This window comes from Pollachius pollachius (assembly GCF_949987615.1).
Source record: "Pollachius pollachius genome assembly, chromosome: 14".
NCBI lineage: Eukaryota > Metazoa > Chordata > Actinopteri > Gadiformes > Gadidae > Pollachius > Pollachius pollachius.
The window spans coordinates 14,658,282-14,681,343 of NC_136947.1; the positions used below are offsets into that span (position 1 = coordinate 14,658,282).

The window sequence follows — 23,062 nt, forward strand, 5'->3', positions numbered from 1 at the left end:
TGGGGTAGAGAGAGAGAGACCTCTTACTTTCACTATCACTTTTACTCGGCTACCATCCCTCCATCATTAAGTGACTTCATCATTCCTTCACCATTTTGTTAGTTATCCATCATCGATTCATCATTCTGTCACCTCTCCAACACATTTCGGTCATCCATCATTTGTCCATCATTCTGTCTCTTTTTTTTAGCGTTTAGTGTTTTTATTCCAAGAATGAAAAAAAGTACAACAATACAATGTATACAATACAATGTACATGTAATACGTGCAAAATATAAATGAAACTATTGCATTTTATACCCCAAAAACATTCCCCTAAATGGTGAACAGACACACTACCTCAAATGAGTGATTCAAGTACAGCGCACAAACAAAGCAATAAAGTGCAGGAGGACGTGTCAGATAATAAATAATAATAAAAGATAACTTAAGAATAAAGTCCAAATCAAATAGTACTGATAGTAACAATGATTATTCTAATAATAAATGAAAAAGGACAGGAGGGAGCATCATTCTGTCTTTCAGAGTGCTAAATAAATAAAGGCGCCTTTCAGAGTAGATTCTGTCCATCAAATTACTTATTACTGACCATATGACACCCAGCTAGACAGCTCACTTTTTGAGCTAGACCAATCACCTTTTTCATCGTCGGACTCCATAGACGCCCGCTCAACCTGCTCTTTTACCGCAATACCGGCTGACTATATCGTTTCAAATAAGTAAAAAAATAGATACCGAGGCTATACATACTCATCATTTATAACACTTCATAAACCAACAAATCCGGTGTGGGAACAAACCCCCCCTGCATCAAAGAAGATCTTCAGTTTGCAAACAGAGAAACATCGGAGTGTTTCTTGCGGTCTGGTGGGCTTGAGCAGGCTGCTGGAGCAGAACGGAGGCCGTGTTTGGATTGGGGACCCGGCGCTGTGTGTTTCTGCAGGGACGAGTCTGGACCTGCTCAGCACACAGATCCAGATATTGTTTCAGGTGTTGCTTGGCAGGGCGCCATGGAAACAATGATGGCAGGGTGCAGGCTGGAAGGGGCGGTGTGTTGATCTGGACAGGATCCAGTTTCCCACCTCCGCCACACGGCCCGTTTCCTGCCCAACAGGGCCCTCCACCTGCATCACAGGGCCTGCCGCCGGCACCACAGGGCCGTTTCCGCCGCCAGAAGGCTCGTCACCTCTACTTCAGGACCCTCGATCTCTGCCACCAGCCTCTACCACAGGGTCAGTCACCACCTACGCCAAAGGACCCCATCACCTGCACCACAGGGCCCCAATCACCTGCACCACAGGACCCCATCACCTGCGCCACAGGACCCCATCAGCTGCGCCAGAGGACCCCATGACCTGCACCACAGGACCCCATCACCTGCACCACAGGACCCCATCACCTGCACCACAGGACCCCATCACCTGCACCACAGGACCCCATAAACTGTGCTACAGGGCGCATGAAACCCCACCACCTGCACAACACAGGGCCTAGTTAATTCCACTTCAACAAATAAAGAGTGTGGTTGTACTGGTCAGCTCCCAGTAGCTTCTAAAACACAGGTCTCTGCCCTTCTGAGGGTCCTGTGGTTCTACCACCATGCTCCCTAGGCAGCCGTGCTGGATGGGACCGCCACCGCCCAGCCCAGCCCCCCCGCCCCTCCACCAGCGCACTGTAATCCGGCGCCGTCGTCATGGAATGCCAGGAATGCCGTCGGTGTCATGGAAATGTGCTCCACGCCGCAGCGGACTCTCCTCCAAGCCGGAGCGCCGCCTCCCTCTTCTTCTGCAGAACAAGCCTGGTTGTGTTGCTTCCTGACCGCCCCGGGGCGGGCGGACCACACAGGCTCAAGAAACAAGCGCACATCCGCTGGGGTATGTGCCGATGGCCGTCCGGCGGCGCCAGTTCCCTTACGTCCCGCCCCCTCCAGGAAAAACTTTTAAAGTCTCCAAACAACATGAACATCCGTTTGGTAACTTCCGCTCGTTGTTGCAACAACTTGGGTCGACCAGTTGAGCCTAAAAGCATCTTCTGAACAGAATCTAACAAACCTTAAGCCGCATACTTAATATAAACAAGAGACAGTCGGAATTGTTTGACTGCTATTCATCGACGCGTTTCCCCAGAGGGGTCAAAGTTCAGATGGATGGGGGACAGACTGGCAGGCACGGGGGGGGGGGGTTTGCTCAAGACCCCTCCAACAGAGCTGTGACCTGCATGTCAGTGTGCCATCAATTCTACCACACAACAAGACAGTCCTTCACCTAAAGCCCTGAGTGTGTGCTTTATCTTCTTCCCCCAATAGCCTAGTCACAATATGTTCGGATCATCTTGAGATCATAACATGTTATGGCTGGGCTTCAGATTATCATGTGAACAAATTCCCTTTTTAATCTCAGAAACAGGTTGGACCTCAAACCCTGAGCTGAGACACAGCAGGACATACCACGGTACTGAATATATTAACGTTCTTACTCGTCCCCAACACTTGGCCAGAGGCACTCTATCAATCAAATGGCGGCAGGTGTCAGCATTATCTAGAATGGCCTCCCCAGTGCCAAGATGGCGGTTTGCAAGTGTTTGTTCTCACCGTCCTCCCACAGCGAAGTCCGAGATGGCGTAGTAGTAGGACTTGAGGACCTTTGGGTCGTTGAACACCTCGTCTCCGAACGTGTTGAGCCGGTTCAGGGTCACCCTGATATCCGTTGCCGTCACCCATTCCTGGAACACACACACACACACACACACACACAAACAAAAGGGTTCAGCACCGTGGGATCCACCAATACCTCCGGGGTAGGAGGAGGAGCAGAACCTCCAGTAGCCCAATCTAAGCAACACTTCCACTACTTTACTAAAGAAATCAGATGTTGAGATCACACAAGGACCTGCATTGGACGGCTGCAACATGTTCATTCAGAAATTCCCATTTATATTATTCTATTTTAGAGTTGAAGGGCTTTGAGAAGAGAAAGAGATAGAGAGAAAGAGAAAGAGAAAGAGTGACCTTTATGGACTGGACTGTGACAGGAGAGAGGAAAGGAAGGAGAAAAGGAGATGAGGAAAGGCATGTAGTTTAGGATTACAAGTGGTAATCACTCATGGGCCGCTGGTGCATGTGACATGCTACATGGTTGGCACCCTAGTGAGTACAGCCAACGAGCTTGCTCCTGGTCTTGTTCTCGTTTCCAAACCGCTACGTTTGTCCGGTAAAGCGGCCGCGTCACGATGTCTTTAGATGAACTGCAAACATCTCACGATGGTTCTGGTTCGATCCAAACCAGAAGGTCCTAACAGAAGCCAGGGGAAACCACCGTTTCGACCACTGTATGTCTGCTGTTCGCATTAATAAAGGGAACACCGAACATGACCTGGACTAACTGGTACCCCGGATACGGACAGCTGTAAAGACTGTTGGGGAGTTTCAGTAAGGATTCTGGGTAGCAAAGTTGAACAACCATTCCTGTTGGAAAAATGTACAAAATGTACCAAAAAACACATCCTTAAACAACATCACCACTAAGGGGGAGAGCTGGCAACTGCACATTTTCCAGTTTCCATTTTCCATTCACTCTGCATCTTGTTGTCCACAGCCTTGAACAAGCAGGATCCCGCCCCCTTGTGGAACAGAGCAGTAAATGCACCCAGATCCAATCAGGTGTGCATAATCTCCATCACAAATAGACACAGACTTAACGCGGAAATATTAACTCCTCACCTAGCTACCAGGAATGTGAATGGCTGAGACAGCTGCGATGATTTGATGGATCAGCACAACCGTCAGAGTTCTACACCTTATGGTTCAACATTCTATGGATACACACATGAACGGTTCTATATTCTATAGATCTACACCTGAAGGGTTCTATACCCTGTGGTTCTAAATTCTATACATCAACACCTGAAGGGTTCTACATCCTGTGGTTCTACATTCCATATATCCACACCTGAAGGGTTTTACACCCTATTATATATACTATAGATCTACACTTGAAGGGTTAAACACCCTATGGTTCAAACCCTGATGGTACAACATACTATAAATGCACACCTTCTTTGGGGTACTTTCCCTATCCATGGATCTGTTGAACGTCTCGTTTAGCAGATCAATCTGCTGAACTGTTGATGTGTTCACCATCTTGTCCGCTGTAGCCGTCTTCATCCACAGGTTCAATCATTGACCATCTTTTGCACCGTGCAGCCATTGACCTACTAATTAAGCCTCTTCCTGGAAAATATATATATATATATATAAACCTCCAGTTTGACTGTGGCGTTCTGGTCTGGTGAACGGGTAAACACGACGTGTCCGTGCATCAACTCAAACACTGCTCCTATTCCACGTCCCCCAGCCGGGTCTCCACTGTCAACGTGAGATCCCCCGCCCGGCCCCCGCCACCCGACTGCCAGCGACAGGAGGGAACGTGTGGGCTCTTGACGGAAGAATGCTCCGAGGTGTTTAGAGAAATTCTACCACGTCCCAGATAGGGATGGGCATTTGAAGACAGATGAATATTCAAATATTCTATGAAAAAAATGAGTAACCGTGTAACCAAACTACGAAAAAAAAAGAAAAGAAAGCGTAGCTCAGTCATAATGTAGCCTGAATGGCTTCTGTGATCTGGCCTTCACTAAACAAATGTACTCGTTTTCCATCTACTAGTCAGATAAATAAGGAAATCAAATCCGGCTCTTCATGCGATGTACAAAAAGAAAATGCATTTGTCTGCAGTCTTTCTATTTACTATTATCTAACAGGTAAAGCAAGTGTTATTTTCATTTGTGGTTTTCATTGTGTGTAAATATTACTTGATTGCAACTGTCCAATTGTTCCATCATTTTATTTTATTGATTATTATTGCTTTTTTTTATTTACTTGTTCGAAATAAAAACATTTTCAATTCAACTTATTGAGCATTTTAGAAGGAAAAAAACACTTGAAATCAGCATGCTGAATCGAAACGATTTGAAATCAAACCATCCTTTTTGACAAGAATATGAATGAACAGTATTGCATACTTAGGCACAAACTGAAATTAGATTCAAGTAAATTTAAGCCACAAACTTCAAGATTCAAGTAACTGAAGCAAAACAGCAAAAAGTATAGGCCTAAGTACTGTTGGGCTTGGATATCAACTGAACTCCACTTGCAGCGTATGGGCCTGCCTCGCATTACCCATGATGCGCATATAACAGAACAACAGCCAAAATATATTATGTGTAAGACGGAAATGCAGTATGTCTAAAACATTTCCAGTTAACATAACACATAAGCCCACCTACTGCATCACTCATTCTTGTTAAAAAAAAATGAGCACATCTACGTGCTCGGGGGATAGGCCGGTGCGGAGGTGATTTACAATCAAGCCGGCTGTGGAAAAGACTCTCTGCTGGAACGGAGGTTGCCAATAGAGCCACATATTTTTGCGTTGCAAAGAGTTTCCATTGCCCTTTTTTTTGTTGCATTGAACAAAATATTTCCACACTTCACTTCTTTTGGTCGCCATATCTTTTACTGTGCGCACTGCCTGCAAGTTTAAACTACGTGATGCGCAAAGGCACAAAGATGTATCTAATGTATTGCAATTGTGTTTTTTATTTCTATTTTCCATATTTTAAATGGCATTAGTACCCACGTTTAATGAACAATATGTAATTAATATAGCTTACGAATAATATTTAATTAACGCTACAGCTAGTGTCGAATACCCACGTCATTTCGAATAATTGAATATTGGAATAACCGTGCCCATCCCTTGTCCCAGATAGCATTGTCGTCTATCAGATCTCAAGGTGCCATGCGGCTCACACAAGCGCGGGTTCCTAAAGTCCACCTGTGCCGCCCAGCGTGCCGAAAATGACTCGTAGTAATGTAAGAATATAAAAAGGTAAGGAATGTGCCATGCCAAGAATGAAGGCCCTCATGGTTTAATTGGACGGATAAAAAAAAAACAAGTCGCGAGTCCAACGACAGACGTGTATAAATAACCCCAGAAATATGATTCACTTTCCATTCATTCATTTGGAATACGGTCCCAAATAAAACCAGATGCTGGCGATCGCACAGCGGTACCGACCCACCCATCCCCTCCACCGAACCTCCCAGAACCGAACGAGAGGTCAGAGCAGGACCTCCATTGGGAGGCTACCTGGCTAAACGGCGGGTATTGACTGGTGTTTTGGGCCGGCACCAGGGCTGACCGGGTGGTAGTCGAGTCGCTGCCAGGCCAGACATAGGAGCAGTGGGGGGGTTTTAGAAACTAACCAACAACCGCCCGCCGAGCCGGCTGCCTGACGCCGCTTCTAAACGAGTCTTTGGTATAAATAGCTAGCCGGCGACGAGTCAAATAAGGAGGCGCCGGGTGACAAGGCTAAATCTGTTCTTTTAGCAGCAGGAAGAGGAGCAGGGCCGCATCCTCCCGGGGGCCCGAACTCAGGGGACTGGATCAACAGTGACCTCACACTTCCCACAATGCACCTGGACACGAGGAAGGATGAGGCGTGGAACAGGATTCATGCCCTCAAGTCATCGACAGCCAAGACTTTGAAACACCCTTAGTAATCGGGGATTGTAATGAATCATTAAGAGAATTAAAGAGGGTGTGTCGGCAAATATAAACAAAGGAGATGAGGCAGAACAGGACCTTACTGAGGGTTCTTTAAACAAGGTTTAATTCTATCCAGACAGTTGTTCTGGACCTGGCTGGATGATCCCAGTCATCAACCGCTCTCAGACAGAACCACCGGTTCTGACTGGATCTACTGTAGACATAACAACAAAGAGAGGGGAGGGACACAGAGAGAGAAAATGACACGCAGGGGGTGAGAGAGAGAGCAAGAGAGAGAGAGGGTTGAGAGAGAGAGGAAAGTGGAGAGAGAGAGAGAGAGAGAGAGAGAGAGAGAGAGATAACAGATAGGATAGGAGATACAAAATGGTAATAAGAGAGAGGATATAGATAGAGTCAGAGAGAAGCAGATTTGTTGAGAGGTATAGTGATTGAAAAATAGATGGATTGAGGTAGAGAAAGAGGAGATAAGTTAGAGAAGTCAAGTGTGTGAAGGAGGCAGAGAAAACTAGAGTAGCGAATAGTGTGAAATAGTGAGATAAGAGAGTGGATCAAAGAGACGGGCCACGAGAGGAGTAGAAGTGAACTCTCCTCTAGAAGTAGAGGAGAGAGATAGAAAGAAGAGTAGAGCGTTAGATCTACTGCAAATAGAGAGAGAGGAGTAGAGAGAGAGAGAGGGATGAAGAGAGAGAGAGAGAGAGAGAGATAGAAAGAAAGAAGAGGAGAGCGTAAGATCTACTGCAAATAGAGAGAGAGAGGAGTAGAGAGAGAGAGAGAGAGAGAGAGAGAGAGAGAGAGAGAGAGAGAGAGAGAGAGAGAGAGAGAGAGAGAGAGAGAGAGAGAGAGAGAGAGAGAGAGAGAGAAAGAAAGAAAGAAAGAAAGAAAGAAAGAAAGAAAGAAAGAAGGAGAGAGAGAGAGAGAGAGAGAGAGAGCGCATCTCCAGCTGTTTCTGTTCTGAGCCAGCACTTTGGTGGGAAACCCGGGGGAGTTGCCTAGCAACGCATTGCAACAATTGGCCGGCCGCCACACCGCATTCGTTCCCCAGCTGCACCACCGCATTCACCCATCCACCATGGAGCCCGCGGAAACCCCGGGCCTTCACACGCCCACACCGCCTTCATCATCATCATCATCACCACCACCTCCATAACACCCACCTTCATCGTCGTAAGCAACACAACCACCTTCATCAACCAACCTTGGTCCTAACCAACCACCGTCAATCATTCGCCATCATCACCACCATTACTACATTCATTATCCCCACCACCGTCATCGTCACCCGCACCACCACCTTCATCAACCAACCTTGGTCCTAACCAACCACCGTCAATCATTCGCCATCATCACCACCATTACTGCATTCATTATCCCCACCACCGTCATCGTCACCCGCACCACCAGCTTCTTCAACGTAACCTTCACCACCACTTTCCTCAACACCACCATCATCATTATAACTCCCACCAACGCCCTCATCATCTTCATCGTCCCCACCGCCATCACAACCAGTGTCATCCCAATCCATCACCATCAACACGCGGTACTGAGTTTCCAGGAAGTGGTGGTCATTGCACAACTCTGAATTATGGGTCTCAGGAGAGCTCTGAGCTCCACACGTTGTAATCACTTCTAGGAACAGCGGGGGAGAGAGAGAGAGACAAAAACAAGTTTCCAGTGGAAAGGCTGTGGTGGCGACCAGCTGCTGGGGTCTTTGACTGTGTGGGAGCGCACTATAGTAGGACTCTCATGTTCTGGAAACTCTGTGTTCTTGAAGATCTACATACGACTTCCAGTCTCCAGATGTTCCAGAACCACACAGGCTAATCAGTGGCTAATCAGACCTTTATGATTGTGTTTCCATTTGTTAGTGAACCCCCTGTGGAATAGGGAAACCTGGACTCACTGGCTCTAGGGACAAGGGAAGGGATGCTTTGAATGATGGGTGGTCGTGTTATTTACCGCCATCAACGATAAGGGGAATTCAAAGAGAGGACATGCGATTGGTTTAAAGCCAAGGACAGTGTAACAATGGAGACATAATGCATTTGTCTTCCTCAGATTTCAATTGACAGGAATCTTTTATAAACAGAATGGTTGAAGAGTAATATATGTAAAGGCATTGTCTGTGGGCCCTGTAGCTATTCTCAGGAAGTAGACTGGCTAGAGATTCCCTCCGGTTAGGGTCATGTCGCTAACGCTAATCTAGCCACTCATGCTAATCCCGCCACCGGGTCTCTATTAGGGAAAACCTTCTTTGGCGTTTGTTTGGTTCTCAGGAATCTGGTGGGTCTGTGCCAGAGGAGCCCTGGGGAGGGCTAACTCACCCTGACAAACGGGACCATGGTCCCAGCCATGCAGTCTACAGCTGTCCTTACATCTGCCAAATGGGAGCACGCAGAGTGCTCACTGACAAAACATTCAGGGCCTCAAAATGTTGGTCGTCGGTATGCAGACTTAGAAACTCTAACCTCATTTCCACTGCGTTTTCAGCCAGCTAGATGTTAAGCGAGGAACAGGGTCCTCCGAATGACATTTGTAGAGCAGAACATTTGATTATTTTACCCTATATAACTAGATACTCGCATGGGAATTAGATACCAAGTGTCAAGTAGACCAATTACCATGTCACCAGGGAAAAACAAGATGTCGCTGCCAGGACACGATTATAAAATACACTGAAACTCAGTTTTCTTTCACTTTGTTATGGTACGGTTGTACCTACAGTGAAATGGTCAAAGAAAACCAAATGAGCCATGGTTATCTTTCACCATTTCACTGGTGTACAACCGTACCAAAACAGACAAGACAACAACCCAAGCACAGATGCAACACCGATGGGTCATGTATGGTCTTACTCCCTCTCTCACCTGTAGGACGGGGCTTTTGTCGAATGTATACCCCCCGGGCCGGCCCTCCAGCGTGGAGAAGGCCACATTCCCGCCGGTCAGCGGCGAGATGTCGCTGAAGTCGTCGGTGCATACGGCCTGCCTCTCATCCTGGCCCCTACCGATGAAGCCCCTGCTGGTCTTCTGGTAGGTCTTCTCGCAGGAGCCGCTGTAGTACTGGTAGGGCACCCAGGGCCCATCCTCGCTCGTCCGCTTGTAGATGGCGAAGCTTTCCGGCCGGCTGGTGTGGAACTTGAGGCGCACGTAGGTGATGTCGAAGGCTTTACCTGTGAGGGCGAAGGGAGGCGAGACACTGGTTAGGTGGGTTGTACTCGTTTGTACTGTGTGGGTGAAAGAATCACGAATGCTAAAGAACAGACAGTGGCCCTGACCCAGTTTTGCGACCATAACAGTTTCAACCCGATCCTGTTCTTTAATTGGTCCAAACTTCACATGATTGGCTGTTTGGAAATTTATCCCACAAAATAGAGGAAAAAATGTCACATTAGCAGGTTCTCACTTCTTCATACTAGCATTGTAGCAATACGACATTTCAACTTTTTTTAGGTATACCAAGATATCAATCATTGAAGAAATATTCTCTCCTCCGCAATAACAACCCTCAACCACCACCATTTTGACAGTGTTTTCGTTATGCATAGCATTTTTTAGACACATGCCGCTTCATCGACAGTGCTGTCGACCTGCATGCCAAGGGTATGAATTACAGTATTCACACTACATGACAGCACACTGGCAACAGTGTCTGGGGACTTGTTTGCTCTTGGGGCCTCTTTGTCTGAGAGGCAGTGTACTCCACAAAACAACGAGAGACAGACAATCAAACCACTGCAGCGACAGAAGATCTGGGGGGGGAGGGGGGTGAGGGCGAGGGGAGATTGCATGCAGAGAAGATCATCCATTCCATTAAGCCTTACTTGGTAATGAACTCTTAAGGACGCAGCGAACGCGACAACAATCGCACGCATTGTCTAGCCCAGCCTTTTTAAAAGATTCAGCCGGCAAAGATTCCAACTGCGAGAGGAGGAGGAGGAGGAGGAGGACTGAGGGCCCTCAGTACTGCCGGTGGGGGGCCCCCCTCTGCTGTTCCTCCCTGCATAGCTGGCGTGTCTGAGCAGGCCCGGGGAGCTAGCTCTGTGTGCTAGCCTAGCATGGGATGGGGGTTCCTGGAGAACGCCCGGAGACTGAGGGAGTTGCTAGTCAGGAGATGTGGAGACAAGATGGCCATCTTTCAGCGGGAGGGTGGCGATGGAGGGGAGGGGAAGAGGGGGTGTACGAAGGGGCTTCGGCTGTGATCACCGGCAAAGAATGTACTCAGCAAACAGGGCTAGCAGAGGTGGGCCAGGTGGGAGGCGGGGATGTGTGTGTGTGTGTGTGTGGGGGGGGGGGTATTGTGTTGAGAGCAAACATGAGGTTGGGTCATGTGACGAGATGATAATGCAGCAGGAAGCGGCGGCGATGGGACAGGAAACAATCGCAGAGCAAACACACCGGGGTCGCCAGCCCATCAAGGCAGGGGCGCGGGTGTCCCAGCAAACCCGCTGACCTCCGTCTGTCCGCCCGGCGCAAACAGACGTACGGATAGACGGACGGATTAAACAAGGTGAAATGGAGGCGGGAGTATGTTTATCCTATGGGTGTCGGGAGATTTGAGAACTAGAAATGAACCCACGGCGGAGGAAGGCACCCGGAGGTGAAGGGAAGGTTTGAATCCCTCCTGGAGGTCGGGGTCTGAGAATGTGTGTGACCAGAGAGACGCCACTTCAGCTCCCCCCACCGCCCCCACCTTGCTCCTCAAACTCTTCTAGAAACTTCTGAGGACTCGCTGGCCTCGGATCAGAGCGTCAGTGTCAAGTGTTTGATAAAAGGCTCTCCTCTCCTTCCTTTCCTTCCCCTCCTTTTCTTTCTTTGAACACTGCCCTTTTACGAGTGGTGTGTGTGTGTGTGTGTGTGTGTGTGTGTGTGTGTGTGTGTGTGTGTGTGTGTGTGTGTGTGTGTGTGTGTGTGTGTGTGTGTGTGTGTGTGTGTGTGTGTGTGGGGTCCACTGGGAGCAGACTGTCGGCGACAACTCATTTTAAAAGCCCGTCCCCTCCCCTCCTACAACACCACCAATTCCTCATACAAACAAGACAAACATCGTCTGTTGACGCAGCAATCAAGCCTTCACGCAGGACGGCAAACACAGCGTACGCCCGTTGCTGGGTGAGGGGGAGGGATATCTGGGGGGCGGTGATGTGGGGGGGTGGTTGGACCCGGGCGGCAGCTGGATGGAGCCCCCGATGGTGGGCCCACCTGGGCTAACATGGGCCTAGTAATGAGGGAAGGGCTGCTTGCATGCTGGACGGCCGTGTTATTTATGGGCGTAGACAAGTACATGGATTCAACACATGAGGACATCGTTTTATCTTAAATCCAACAACAGTGTATGGGAAACTGTGGTAGCTTGGGTTCACCGCCAGTGACGGTGCAGTTAGCGCTTAAGCCAACGCCAATCTAAAGTTTTATTTTAAAAACCAGAAAAGTGTAGGGAATTGTGGTAATGTGGTTTCACTGTGGGTCACGCTGGATTAAGCCCTAAAGCTAACAAAAAACAAACTCAAGGAAACGCCAAGCTCACTTAATTCAAATGTCAAGCAAACACCAAGCTTATGTTGAGTCTCAAGCTAACCAACTGTCAAATCTCTCCAGAGGATCTGTGCGTGACTCATAATAATGAGAGTTCCACAGTCGACTCAACAACAACAACAAACCAACAGCTAACGTGACCTCGTAAACACCCAGCCCATATGAATCAAACCCAGAGTGCGGTTCAGAGTGCTGGGGATGTGGGTGCCAGCAGGCAACCAGTTCATCCCCAGCTGAAGGCCAGGAGGTTCTGTGGAGCCCAGAGCAGCGCCGTTTCCTCCAGAACAATCAGAGTATTGACGAGCAGAAGATTTCGGCGGGGAACTCCAAACAAAGACATCGCTGTGGAGAAGGCCGGCTGTTCTCCAGTATAACCAACAAAAACCCCCCCAAAATACTAAAAACATAAAAGACTAGCAGGGGGAGATCCACACAGCTCCCCTGCAGGTTTCAAACCAGCTGATTCTCAAGGAAAAAAAACAAAACCAAGATTGTTTTGAAGCTCAAAGACGCAAATGTTGCTGAGGAAACAACACAACTTCATCAAGTGTTATGACTGAATACAAAGCACAGACAGCACAATGAAATGCATGATTTCAAAGAGAAGCCAACAAGAGCAGAGTAAAAAGAAGCAACGGCAGGCTTTGAGTTTCTAAACTGAAGTTCTGCGACAAAGCTAATCTGCTAGTAGAAGCTGGCTAATTAAGTCCTGCTTTAAAAAGGGACCGGGCTGTAAAGGCCTGACCCTTTCAGACACTCCAGTGGGGGGGGCTGACTGACAGCACAGAGAAACTATGTATGCACCTGCCTTGGTCACCCCCCCCCCCCTCTATCCTCCCTATGGGGGAGGGGAGGGAGAGGAGGCTGGAATGTGCTTCCGCTGGGCTGAGAAAGACAAGGGGGGAGGTGGGGGAAGGATTTGATGTCAATACAGACCCAAAGAAAGACTCCCCAGATAGGAAGGGGGAGACCGTTGCGGTCAACGATATAGAGGCAGTCTGGGAGTTGGAGGGAGATTCCTTTTCATACATATGCATAAACAGGTTGGCAATTAATTACATTCAAATATGAATGTTTCACCATATCTAGGGAGCACACACATTTTTTATGTGCCGTCACTTAGTCTTGCCCTCCAACCAGATGTTGGAGAGCAAGATGTTGCTCAAAAGCACACAGCCAGCACCGAGCACGGAACTTATAGCCACAGTGGACACACACACACACACACACACACACACACACACACACACACACACACACACACACACACACACACACACACACACACACACACACACACACACACAACAGTAGCATGAATGAGCTCCATATGGACCAGCAGCTGTCTAACCTCAAACTACCTCAACACATGCATATAAAGTTATAAACTACTGACCCCCTGACGGAAAACCGTTCTAGCCCGTTTAAACTGCATTACTTCAACGAGTACCAATGTGCTTTTGACACAAGGGGTCTTCCGTGATCCAGCTGGTATCATCAGGTTTTAATCTCCACAGGAACTTTCAATGTTTTACACATGCCCCTGCTGCTCCATTAACACCATCTACTTCCCTCAGCGCGGACTAGCCTGTGTGTACGTGTATACACATATGTGTTTCAGGTGTCTGAGCTGCTGTCTCGCCTGACGTGTCCTGTCATTAGCAGCTCTTCTGTGGAACCGTACCGACATGCTGAGACCCGCACCAGATATTCAACACCAGCAGCGAGAGAGATAGGGGAGAGGGCGGGAGGAGAGAAGGACAGAGAGAGAGGGGGAGGAGGGAGGAGAAGGACAGAGACAGAGAGAAAGAGAGACAGAGAGAAAGACCGACAGAGACCGAAAGAGAAGATGTGGAGAGGGAGAGAGTGAAGATATAGAGGGGAGAGTAGGAGATGGTGAGGGGGTGGGGGGAGACAGAGAGACGAGGTGAAAGAAAGAGTGAGACACAGAAAGGGTAGAAGAAAGAGGGCCTTGAGAGGGAAGGAGTAGGAGAGCGAAATTGATGGAACAGAAAAGCAAGAGAAAAAGGGAACAAGGGAGGTGGTGCCGAGCGGGGGCGGTGGAAAGGTTATGGAAAGAACGGGTGGGAAGAAGACAGGCGATGGAGAGAGAGAAGAGAGCCAGGTGGATGGACCCACACAGAGGGAGAGATGGAACTGCCCAAAACACCTCAACAATGAAAAGAGTTCCTTCTGAAAAAGAGTAGATAGTAAAAACACCCCATCTTACAAAGCCACGTTGCCATCCCGTGAACATCACGCCCACTGGGCTTCGAACAATCCCTACTACTGTGGATGAAGCCATCACGTTCCGAACTGGGATCCGTTTCATTCCCAGCTGACAGGACTTCTCTGTCTTAAAGCAAGGGGTCCAATCCAAGCAGATAATATTTGGCCCGGGCTAATGGACGGGAAGCGTTTGGGTGATAAGACGGCCCGAGGCCCGGCCCAGATGGTCCTCCCAGGGGGATACGTGTCACATGGAGGGTTTAATGAGGAAGAGGTCCTCCTGGAGGAAGAGATTAGAGAGCTGGAGGAGGAACTTCCAGGGAGCTAACAAGCTGACATGGATGACCATGAGGAGCAAACCTCTCCTCATGTCTTCCTACAGTCTTCTATCAGCACCCTCTGTTCCTCCCGCTCACTCCTTTCCTCTACACCCGCCTCCCAACCCCCTTATCACCCGCTCAACCTTCTTCATTCACTCTCTCCCTCAACCTCTCTCTCCCCCATCCCTCCCTCCCTCCCTTCTCGCTCCTTCCCTCCCTCCCGCCATCTCTCTCTCTCTCCCATTCCCACAGATTAAACCTTCTTTGCTCTTCAGAGGAAACATGACCCAGTCAGTCATGAGTGTGTGGGTATAAACTAGGGTTTGTAGGGACACCGAGTACTTAACACCGTCAGGGATATAGTATAAACATTTTAGGTTCTGCCCTGGTTAGACAAATTAACATTTCTTGTTATTTGGAAGATGTTTCAACTATGCAGCTCAAATGTAAAAACTTATATAGCATGACTTTCCTTATGACTACAATGGCTCTATTATATCACTCCCAGAACCCCATTACAGTAGACTGAGTCAAGTGAACTGGTTTATTCTGATATCAGCTCCAGACATCATTTACACAGGGCTCCTTCCGCCCGTAGGTTCGAATCCCAGATAGAGAGAGACGTGCCTGAGCCAGACCGGTCTGATCCGCCACTCAGGAGGGGGTTCAGGAAGCCTCCGGAACTAAGCCGGTATGCGTACCTGAGGGCTAGAGGCTGATTTAATGACTGAATGAATGACAACGCCTCCGGTCGTCTTAAGATGGGACCAGATAGTGACATGCTTAGGGACAACTCCTCTTTTGTATCCCATAATCAAACAAAGGAGCGCGCTGCAGGGCTCCGAGGGGACTGATTGTGGAGAAGGGAGGGAGCGACCACATCGCCTGAGACAACAGGTAAGACAACAGCCCTGCCCACTAATCTGTTACCTTTTAAACCTGATCAGGTGAGAAGGGATTTCAGTCAGCGCTTGGACCTGCTGACTCAACGAGTCCGGGGTCTGCACAGGGCCCACACCCACCAGACCGGCACAGCCTTGGGGCCGGCTTATCCAGGAGGGGAGGGAAGTGTGTGTGTGTGTGTGTGTGTGTGTGTGTGTGTGTGTGTGTGTGTGTGTGTGTGTGTGTGTGTGTGTGTGTGTGTGTGTGTGTGTGTGTGTGTGTGTGTGTGTGTGTGTGTGTGTGTGTGTGGCCCACCAGTACCCCCTCCCAGCGTGGTCCAATTAAATTTCCCCCATGACCTCATGGCATTCTTCGAATGAACAATGACGGCTTTGACTTTTAACGTGTGCCACAATCTTCTCCTTGCCGAGGCCCCGCCCACCTCAGTTTCCCTCGCATCGTCTCCCGTTCATATACTGAGGACATCTGTTCTGTTCGCTCCAACAGGCTTCTGTTAACACACTCTTAATACACATCTGTCTGGGCATCCAGATGAACGCTTTACAGAGGGACTCGAGGACTCAAGAGTAGCATTGTGTGTCAGGTTATATTACGTCGTCAACCATCAGATACATTTTATATTCTGTACTTTGCACTGATTTCCAGAGTGACTAACAGTGAACATAGATATCTTTCCATGATGCCTTTAGGTTAGATTGTGTGGGGAGGGTGGTAATCTAGGCCACTAACCTTTCCATACCTTTATTCTAGATAACGAAAGAACTTCTCATCTAATTCTAAAGTCCTGCTGGTTATGTTCTGCTGCCTCTCCTAGGGACCAGTGACATGCCCCATTCCCAGGAACGTCCTCCTCTGCTCCATCCACCCCCACCCCCCACACAGTCTACCTCCTCAACAGGTGCCAGAGCTTGACAACCTTAAACCTCCTCCAGTGGAACACAGAAAGAAAACCCCTGAGAGTACAAATGGGGAGTTTGATTTGAGGGAGGACAGGAGGGAGGGCAGGACATGGACAAGGACTCTGTGGAATCCCAGGAATGCCCAGGAGGGTCTAGCTGCGACCCTGGACCCCTTTAGAGAACCTTCCCAGACCCACGACTCAAAACTCAGCCACCCACGGAGCTCCTATAGACTCCCACACCCAAACGCTCGCTCCTCCTGGCTAGGAGCAAACGTTCCCTAGTGGCCAACTCTGGTCTCGACGTCCGGTCACCGTACTTCAAGAACAAGAACTAGACTAGATTAGACCTAGCTCATGCTCCAGCTTGGTGAAGAGGGGATCTTATAATGCGTCCATGTGATTGGCATGCTCTCGTTCAGGGACCTACCAATGTGCGTGCACCCCATCAGTGAGCAGGAAATGTCAAAAAGAGGAAAAACATGTTGCCCTTGTTGTCGACACTGTATCCAGTTCTTAAACTACATCCACCTAGACCCCCTCCCCCCACCACTTCAACATCCAAACCTCTTACACATACTCCCAGGAGGAGGAGGAGAGTACACTTCCCCTGCGGAGGAGCCAGAGGTCATGCGACTGGGAGATGTCGTGCTAACAGGGCAGCCCGGCAGGAAGTATAGGCCTGCTTGTGACGGCTTGGTACTGTCACTTTAGGCCGTGTAGAGGAAAGCTGCGGACAAACCTGTCAGACAAAAAAGACCTACAATATATAGATGTATATGAAAGGACCTTTGTTAGCCACACACACACACACAGCAATGGGTAATGGACAAGGCAGAGTCTAAGCAGCACCCAGTCCGTCAACAGTTATACATTAATAACGCTGTCAATGTATAACCGGCGCCTATAGGCTGGAATGCTGGTGCTAATGGCTGTGTTTGGTTTTCACACATGAGCAGGTCTCCAGATATTATTCAGTAGCGCCAACGACTGTGAGCTTAAGCCTCCAAAGAAAAACGATGAGAGCAAGCAAGAAACCACCGGCATTATCGAGACGCCCGCTCGGATGTTCGGGACATTGTTCTCGCATTTGCTCATCTGGTCTAGACCTCAGTACTCTCAAGGTCTTAGGACTACGAGTGTCGTATTTCTGCTGATTAGAGGGGGGGGGAGAACTACAAATGTAGAAAAATGTAAGCAAAAATCCCCATCTGTGTGTTGATAACATCTACAGAGCCAGCGGCAGGGAAGGGGCTGCTATCTGCGGTATTTGATAAACAGCGTTGTGAGACAAGGTGAGAAGGACCAGCCGGAGACCCGACACCAAACAACTGGCTGATTAAGGAAAGAAAAGATCAGAGTTTAATGACAGCATATCATCACTGCCAGGGCCTGGTCGGCCTCAGAGCGCTTAATTCTGTTTGAAAAGGATTTGAAGAAGGGGGAAGGTGTAGAGAAATTCCCCAACGGCTTAAAAAATGTACTTTTGTCCGTGGCTTTTATGCCATGTTCCAGGTTAGTCCGTTATCGGGTCTCATGTGTTATTCTAAACATCTACCTTTATCGGATGACTGACAAAGTGGTGAAGTTGTGGTAATTCTATTCAAAGAGACTCAAGTTTCGTCTCCTTATATCACGGAGAGGGGTCATTCCCTATACTGAACATGTAATCTTTTATTTGGCGAGTTAGGTCACACTGCTCCAGTAGGTACGTAAGTCAGTGAGGCTCTCTCTTGGATGGGAGTCCCGTCTCCCGTCTAAATGCTGATGCTGGTGAATCACTGCAAGCATCTAGTCTGTGTTGAGCTCTCCCCCCCCCCCCCCTCCTGGTGGCCTGTGGGTATAAAGGCAGCGCTTCCCGTCCTGACGAGGGACAGGGGACAGGGGACGGGGGAAGACGGGGGTGGCGAGTGGGTAGGGGGCTTCTGAAACGGTGGGATCTCCAATTGGAAGAGCCGTGTAATGATGGCCTTTAGTGGCTGGTGGTAGTGCCCTGTCGTTAGTCATTCAGGACTTAGGGTTGGGCTTTCATTGCCTGGTTACCAGTTTAAAGGAGCACTGCAAGAATGCCTGTGATTTCCCCCTGCATGGAGCCTTGTGTTTAAAGTCCCCATCCATAATGACCTGGGAATGCCTGAGCGCAAAGTACATGGAATAATCTACAACATTCTCCTTTACATTAGGTTAACAACAGTTGAACATTATTCATATTCTGCCGCTATTACAAAAGGGGGTTTAATGCAACATTCGGGTGAAGAAATTGGGTTTTGTATGTTTGATCAGGAAAATGCAGCCCACACTACATTTATTCAAAAACAACTCAATAAATAAAATTTGTGAAAGCAAGACAAAGACCCCCCTCTGACAGAGTGAGAGCCACAAGGGAATGGTCTGTTTGGCTAGGATTTAACTGCTGGGGCCACCAAAGAAGTGCTACCTCCACCCCTAGGTGTTACAAAACAAGGGCAGCAGGAACAAACGAAGGCCCGGCCAAGTGTCCACGTTAGCAGAGACAAAGGGGCCCAGTAGGGGGCTTCATGTGGCCCTCCTCCACCAAAAGACTGCGGCAGACCTTGCTAAAACAAAGTCGAATCCAACCTCAGGGAGAGCCATCCCCAGATGGACAACAGCATTGTGGATGCGAGGACAAATGGCTGTGGTCCAACGTTACCCTGGCGGGACAGGGATTTAGTGTAAAGATCATGAAAGAAAAATGCCTAGAGTCCCGATGGCTCATCGGTAGATCTCTTTGACTCTTTAAGAAAAACCACATCAATTGGGCCATCCCACAGACGTCTGGGTTTAGTCTTAGACAAAAACAACCCACAACAATGAACTTCTGCAGCTCTCTGACAATGCACATGCTGGTACAGCAAACAGAGCCTGGGGACTTTCAGATTACTGATATCTGCCTCCCTCATCTGTAACAATCGGTGGGAAGAGGCACAAAGTCAGCCATTTGTTGCGGCCTCGTTATCATTTCTGTGCTATGGAACTTTGAGGTTCAAGGCGAGGTATGGGTTTATATCCACAGGCACATGACAGCATTTGTTAAATAGGACACCATGTTTTGTTTTTTTAAGAAGTAAGCCTGAAAGATTGCTCCAACAATGTTAACACTGACGAAATCCCACCTCCAAGGTGATGAAACCGATTCAAGCACAATTCTGACCTGCCAATTTCCGTCAAAGTTTCTTAGAAAGAGTTTTCTAAAACTTTCACTGGTAACACTCACTGGTGACGTTGCCTTGGTAAACTCTCATTACAAAACAATGTGACGCAAAAGACTCAAGGAAATTCAAGTCAAACAGAAAGCCCAGCCTCTTGGATTCTCCTCTGCTTAATGCAGTGCTCAACGCAGATGTCCGACATATAACAGCTGCATAAACAGTTACGTTAACGCCAAATCTCATGTCCGGGCCCCCCTCCCACCACCACCACCACCACCCTTCTCATATAGCAGATAGGGTGTGGGTGGATGTGGGGCTTGGTTGGGGACAGGGTAACCCTACTTTAGCTGTCTTTCAAGAGGATGATGCTCTGGGATCGAGTCCAGCTGCCCTCTGGACACTGTCAGCGTCAGTAAAGTTAAGCCAGAAAGGAAGTCAACCTCATCTCAATGTTAGCTACAGCAGCTAGCCACATCCGGCTACGTGACCTGATACGGCTACGTGGCCTAAGTGAGTCATTTTTAGGCAGTTATTGTACAATAGTGAAGCCATCATTTACTTAACAGAGTGACTTATCTTCTAATCACCACTCTATTCAAATCACACTATTCAGTATACCTGCGCCAGGAAGAAAAACATCCACTCGTGCAATGTTTGCTACGTCAGCTAACCACGTCCGCCGACTTGACCTGTAATTTGGCCTGAGTGTGTCAGCCACGAGCATTTCACCCCCACTTTTAAATAGTGAGCCATCAATTACTGAACCATTATTTATATTTTAATTGAACAAAGATCTTGACGATGCGAACGTGGATCACTTTTGAAAAGAAGCCCAAGTCTTTCCTCTTCCAGTGGAGTTTGTGTAAGGCTAAACCAAACATTAAACACAGGAAAGGAAATTGGAGGCTTTATCATCTAACATCTCCATCAGCTATGTAATTACCAAACTCAGCTGGAAAACAGGAACAAAGGCCTGTGTATAAATCAGTCTACACGTCTGTCGCACTCCCCATAATTAACTAGTTACCACTCTCCGCACAGCGCTTTGAACACTGGCCGCTAGTGTGCGCCCCGCTTGTACCGCACCGCAAGGGGATCATTCCTCTGCTGGAGCACAGCTAAAATTACCCTGCATGCATCTGCACGTCCCGTGTAACAAATCGGCCCCCTTTCCATAGACGGAGGCGGCACGCCATCTATAATAAGAGAAGCCCCTTTCCCCCTGGGGCAGTGACATCACTTCCTGCTCACGACAGATTCTTATCGGAATGTCTCGGGGGAGGGGGGTCAAAGGGCAGGTGGTTGCGGCATCTCTCGGACCGGTTTCCCACAGGTTTGTGCTTCCTGTGCCGGAGGAAGGGCTTCAGTGTCATTGGGGTGCTAAGCTGCTTATTTAGCGTAAATACTGAGCGATTGGGACGCCCCTGGGCCTAGCGGCATATGTTGAAAATGGAGATTTGGAGCAAGGTCAGAACAAGCTTGTGTCAGAGAAACTTGTATCTGGTTTGGATGCACGATGGGAAAATGGCCTTCACAATAACACAATGGCCTTCACAAGAACACGAGATAGGCCAACATTTATACTATTTTCAAGGATTTAAAAATATGTTCAATATAGTTATATAAATAAGCCTTTTAATACTAGATTCAAGAAAAAGGATCATTTGTTCCCCAACGAGAACAATCAAGTGACTCAGGACTCTGGAGTCACAACGTTTGCTTGCGGCATATGCAACCGGCAGATTCCATCTCCAGTCGAGTCCAACCGGGATGTGTTTAGTCTAGGCCTGCATGAGTGAACTACTTCAGCTGGAGAACTTAAAAGAAAGAAAGAGCGAACAGGCAGTCCCGTGTTAAAACGCATTCAAACACACCAGCGCCCAGAAGAGGCCAAGATGTTCCTCAACAAAAACGCAACAAGACCCTTGATTCGCCCAATTTGGGGGATCAAAGTGCCGGGTCCTAGGTCTATTAAAGGCAGCGTTCTGTGGATCAGCTGAGCGGAGTATGTTGGTGAGATTTAACGGTTCAGCTGACACCAGTCTGCTCTCCGAGTTCACCCAGCGAGAGAGTCTTCAATGGGGGAGACAATGGCGGTCGGGCGGCACCCCCAGCTCAGCACTCCACGGGTTTTAGTACTTAGGGGAACTCAAAGGCCCAAACATGGTTTTACATCTTTAGGAGGAAGCCCTTTGTTAGGTTAATTTTGACGTTGTTTAGCCACAGATAAGCTTGTGCGAAGGGTGGAGAGGACGGCTTCTCGGGTCCATTTCATTTTGTATCCAATAGAGAGAGATTGGGCACATAATGCATATGAAGACTCGTAATAAACTCATGTCAGAGGACATATCTGGGTAGCATTGTGCAGAGGCAGGTTTTATGTGGAGGAGACAAGAGGTAATTACAGCTACTGTGTAGGAAACCTTGAGTAACCAGTCCAGGTCTGGATCCCTCACGACAGGCCGCTCCACTCTAGATGCCAAGAACAATAAAAATTGACTTAATTCAAACACTATCATCATGCACAGCCACTCCTCAGCTAAACAACCTCATCTTGGTAGGAGAGCCAATGCGATTTATAGTAAAATAAACATACACAAAGGATAAATCACAGGCTACATCACAGAATAAATCACTGAAAAATCACGAGGGTGGGGACTCTCGATCAGTACACTTCTCGGGACGTTGTCTGCAGCAGGTGTTACCGGGGGCCGCCGTGGGGCTTAATTTGACCGAGACTAAACCAGCTGTCGAGTGATTATTGTAAAGGTTCTCAAAAGGTAGAGCGCTCCTTGTGGCGCGGGTAGGCACTGCAGCCAGCGGTAGGGCTGTCTGTGGAGCCCTAAGGATAAGGCGCTTGCTCACAGCAGGGGAGCAACTGCTGTCCCGGCCGGCCCAAGCACTGTTATTGCGACCTCAGGGCTGCCAGTGAGATATTAAAAAGGTCAACCCGGCGTTACTATGGCGACCCCCGGCAGTGACGCAGTACTTCAATGAAAAATAATAAACGAGGTCCGTACCAGAGGGGAACTAATGGGGTTACTATGGAAACAAGGAGGGAAGATCGGGTAGGCTTCTACTGCTGAACCGTAGGCTGCCCCGAACGACGCAAAACACTGGAAGCCAATCATAATAAAGCAATCTGTTCATAACAAAGAACAAATCTACTGCCTTCCGTGATGTGAACTACAAGGACACTATTTAGAGTGTTCGAAAATATAGGTTTGGGTGTCAGGGACACACACACACACACACACACACACACACACACCTTAGGAAATGTGAAAGGGCAACGGAGAGCCTTTTAATTAGCACACAGCGCTAGGAATGTTAAGCTCGACTTCAAAGCAAACACTGATAACTGATAGGGCAAACACAGTCCGCCGTCTAACTGTCTCTAACGAGCAAATCAGAGCCCAGATCTGAAGTCTCTGAGAAACAG

At 48.4% G+C, this 23,062-nt stretch overlaps 1 protein-coding gene across 1 annotated transcript in view; it reads right to left on the reverse strand.

Moving 5' to 3' along the window:
* Nucleotides 1-23,062, reverse strand: part of lamc1 (laminin, gamma 1) — a 47,288-nt gene that overhangs the window by 17,428 nt on the left and 6,798 nt on the right. The window contains exons 2-3 of the mRNA XM_079750413.1: nucleotides 9,437-9,741; nucleotides 2,591-2,721 (exon numbers count right to left, since the gene is read on the reverse strand). Coding sequence (XP_079606539.1) covers nucleotides 2,591-2,721; nucleotides 9,437-9,741 — 436 coding nt within the window. The remainder of the gene's footprint in view (nucleotides 1-2,590; nucleotides 2,722-9,436; nucleotides 9,742-23,062) is intronic.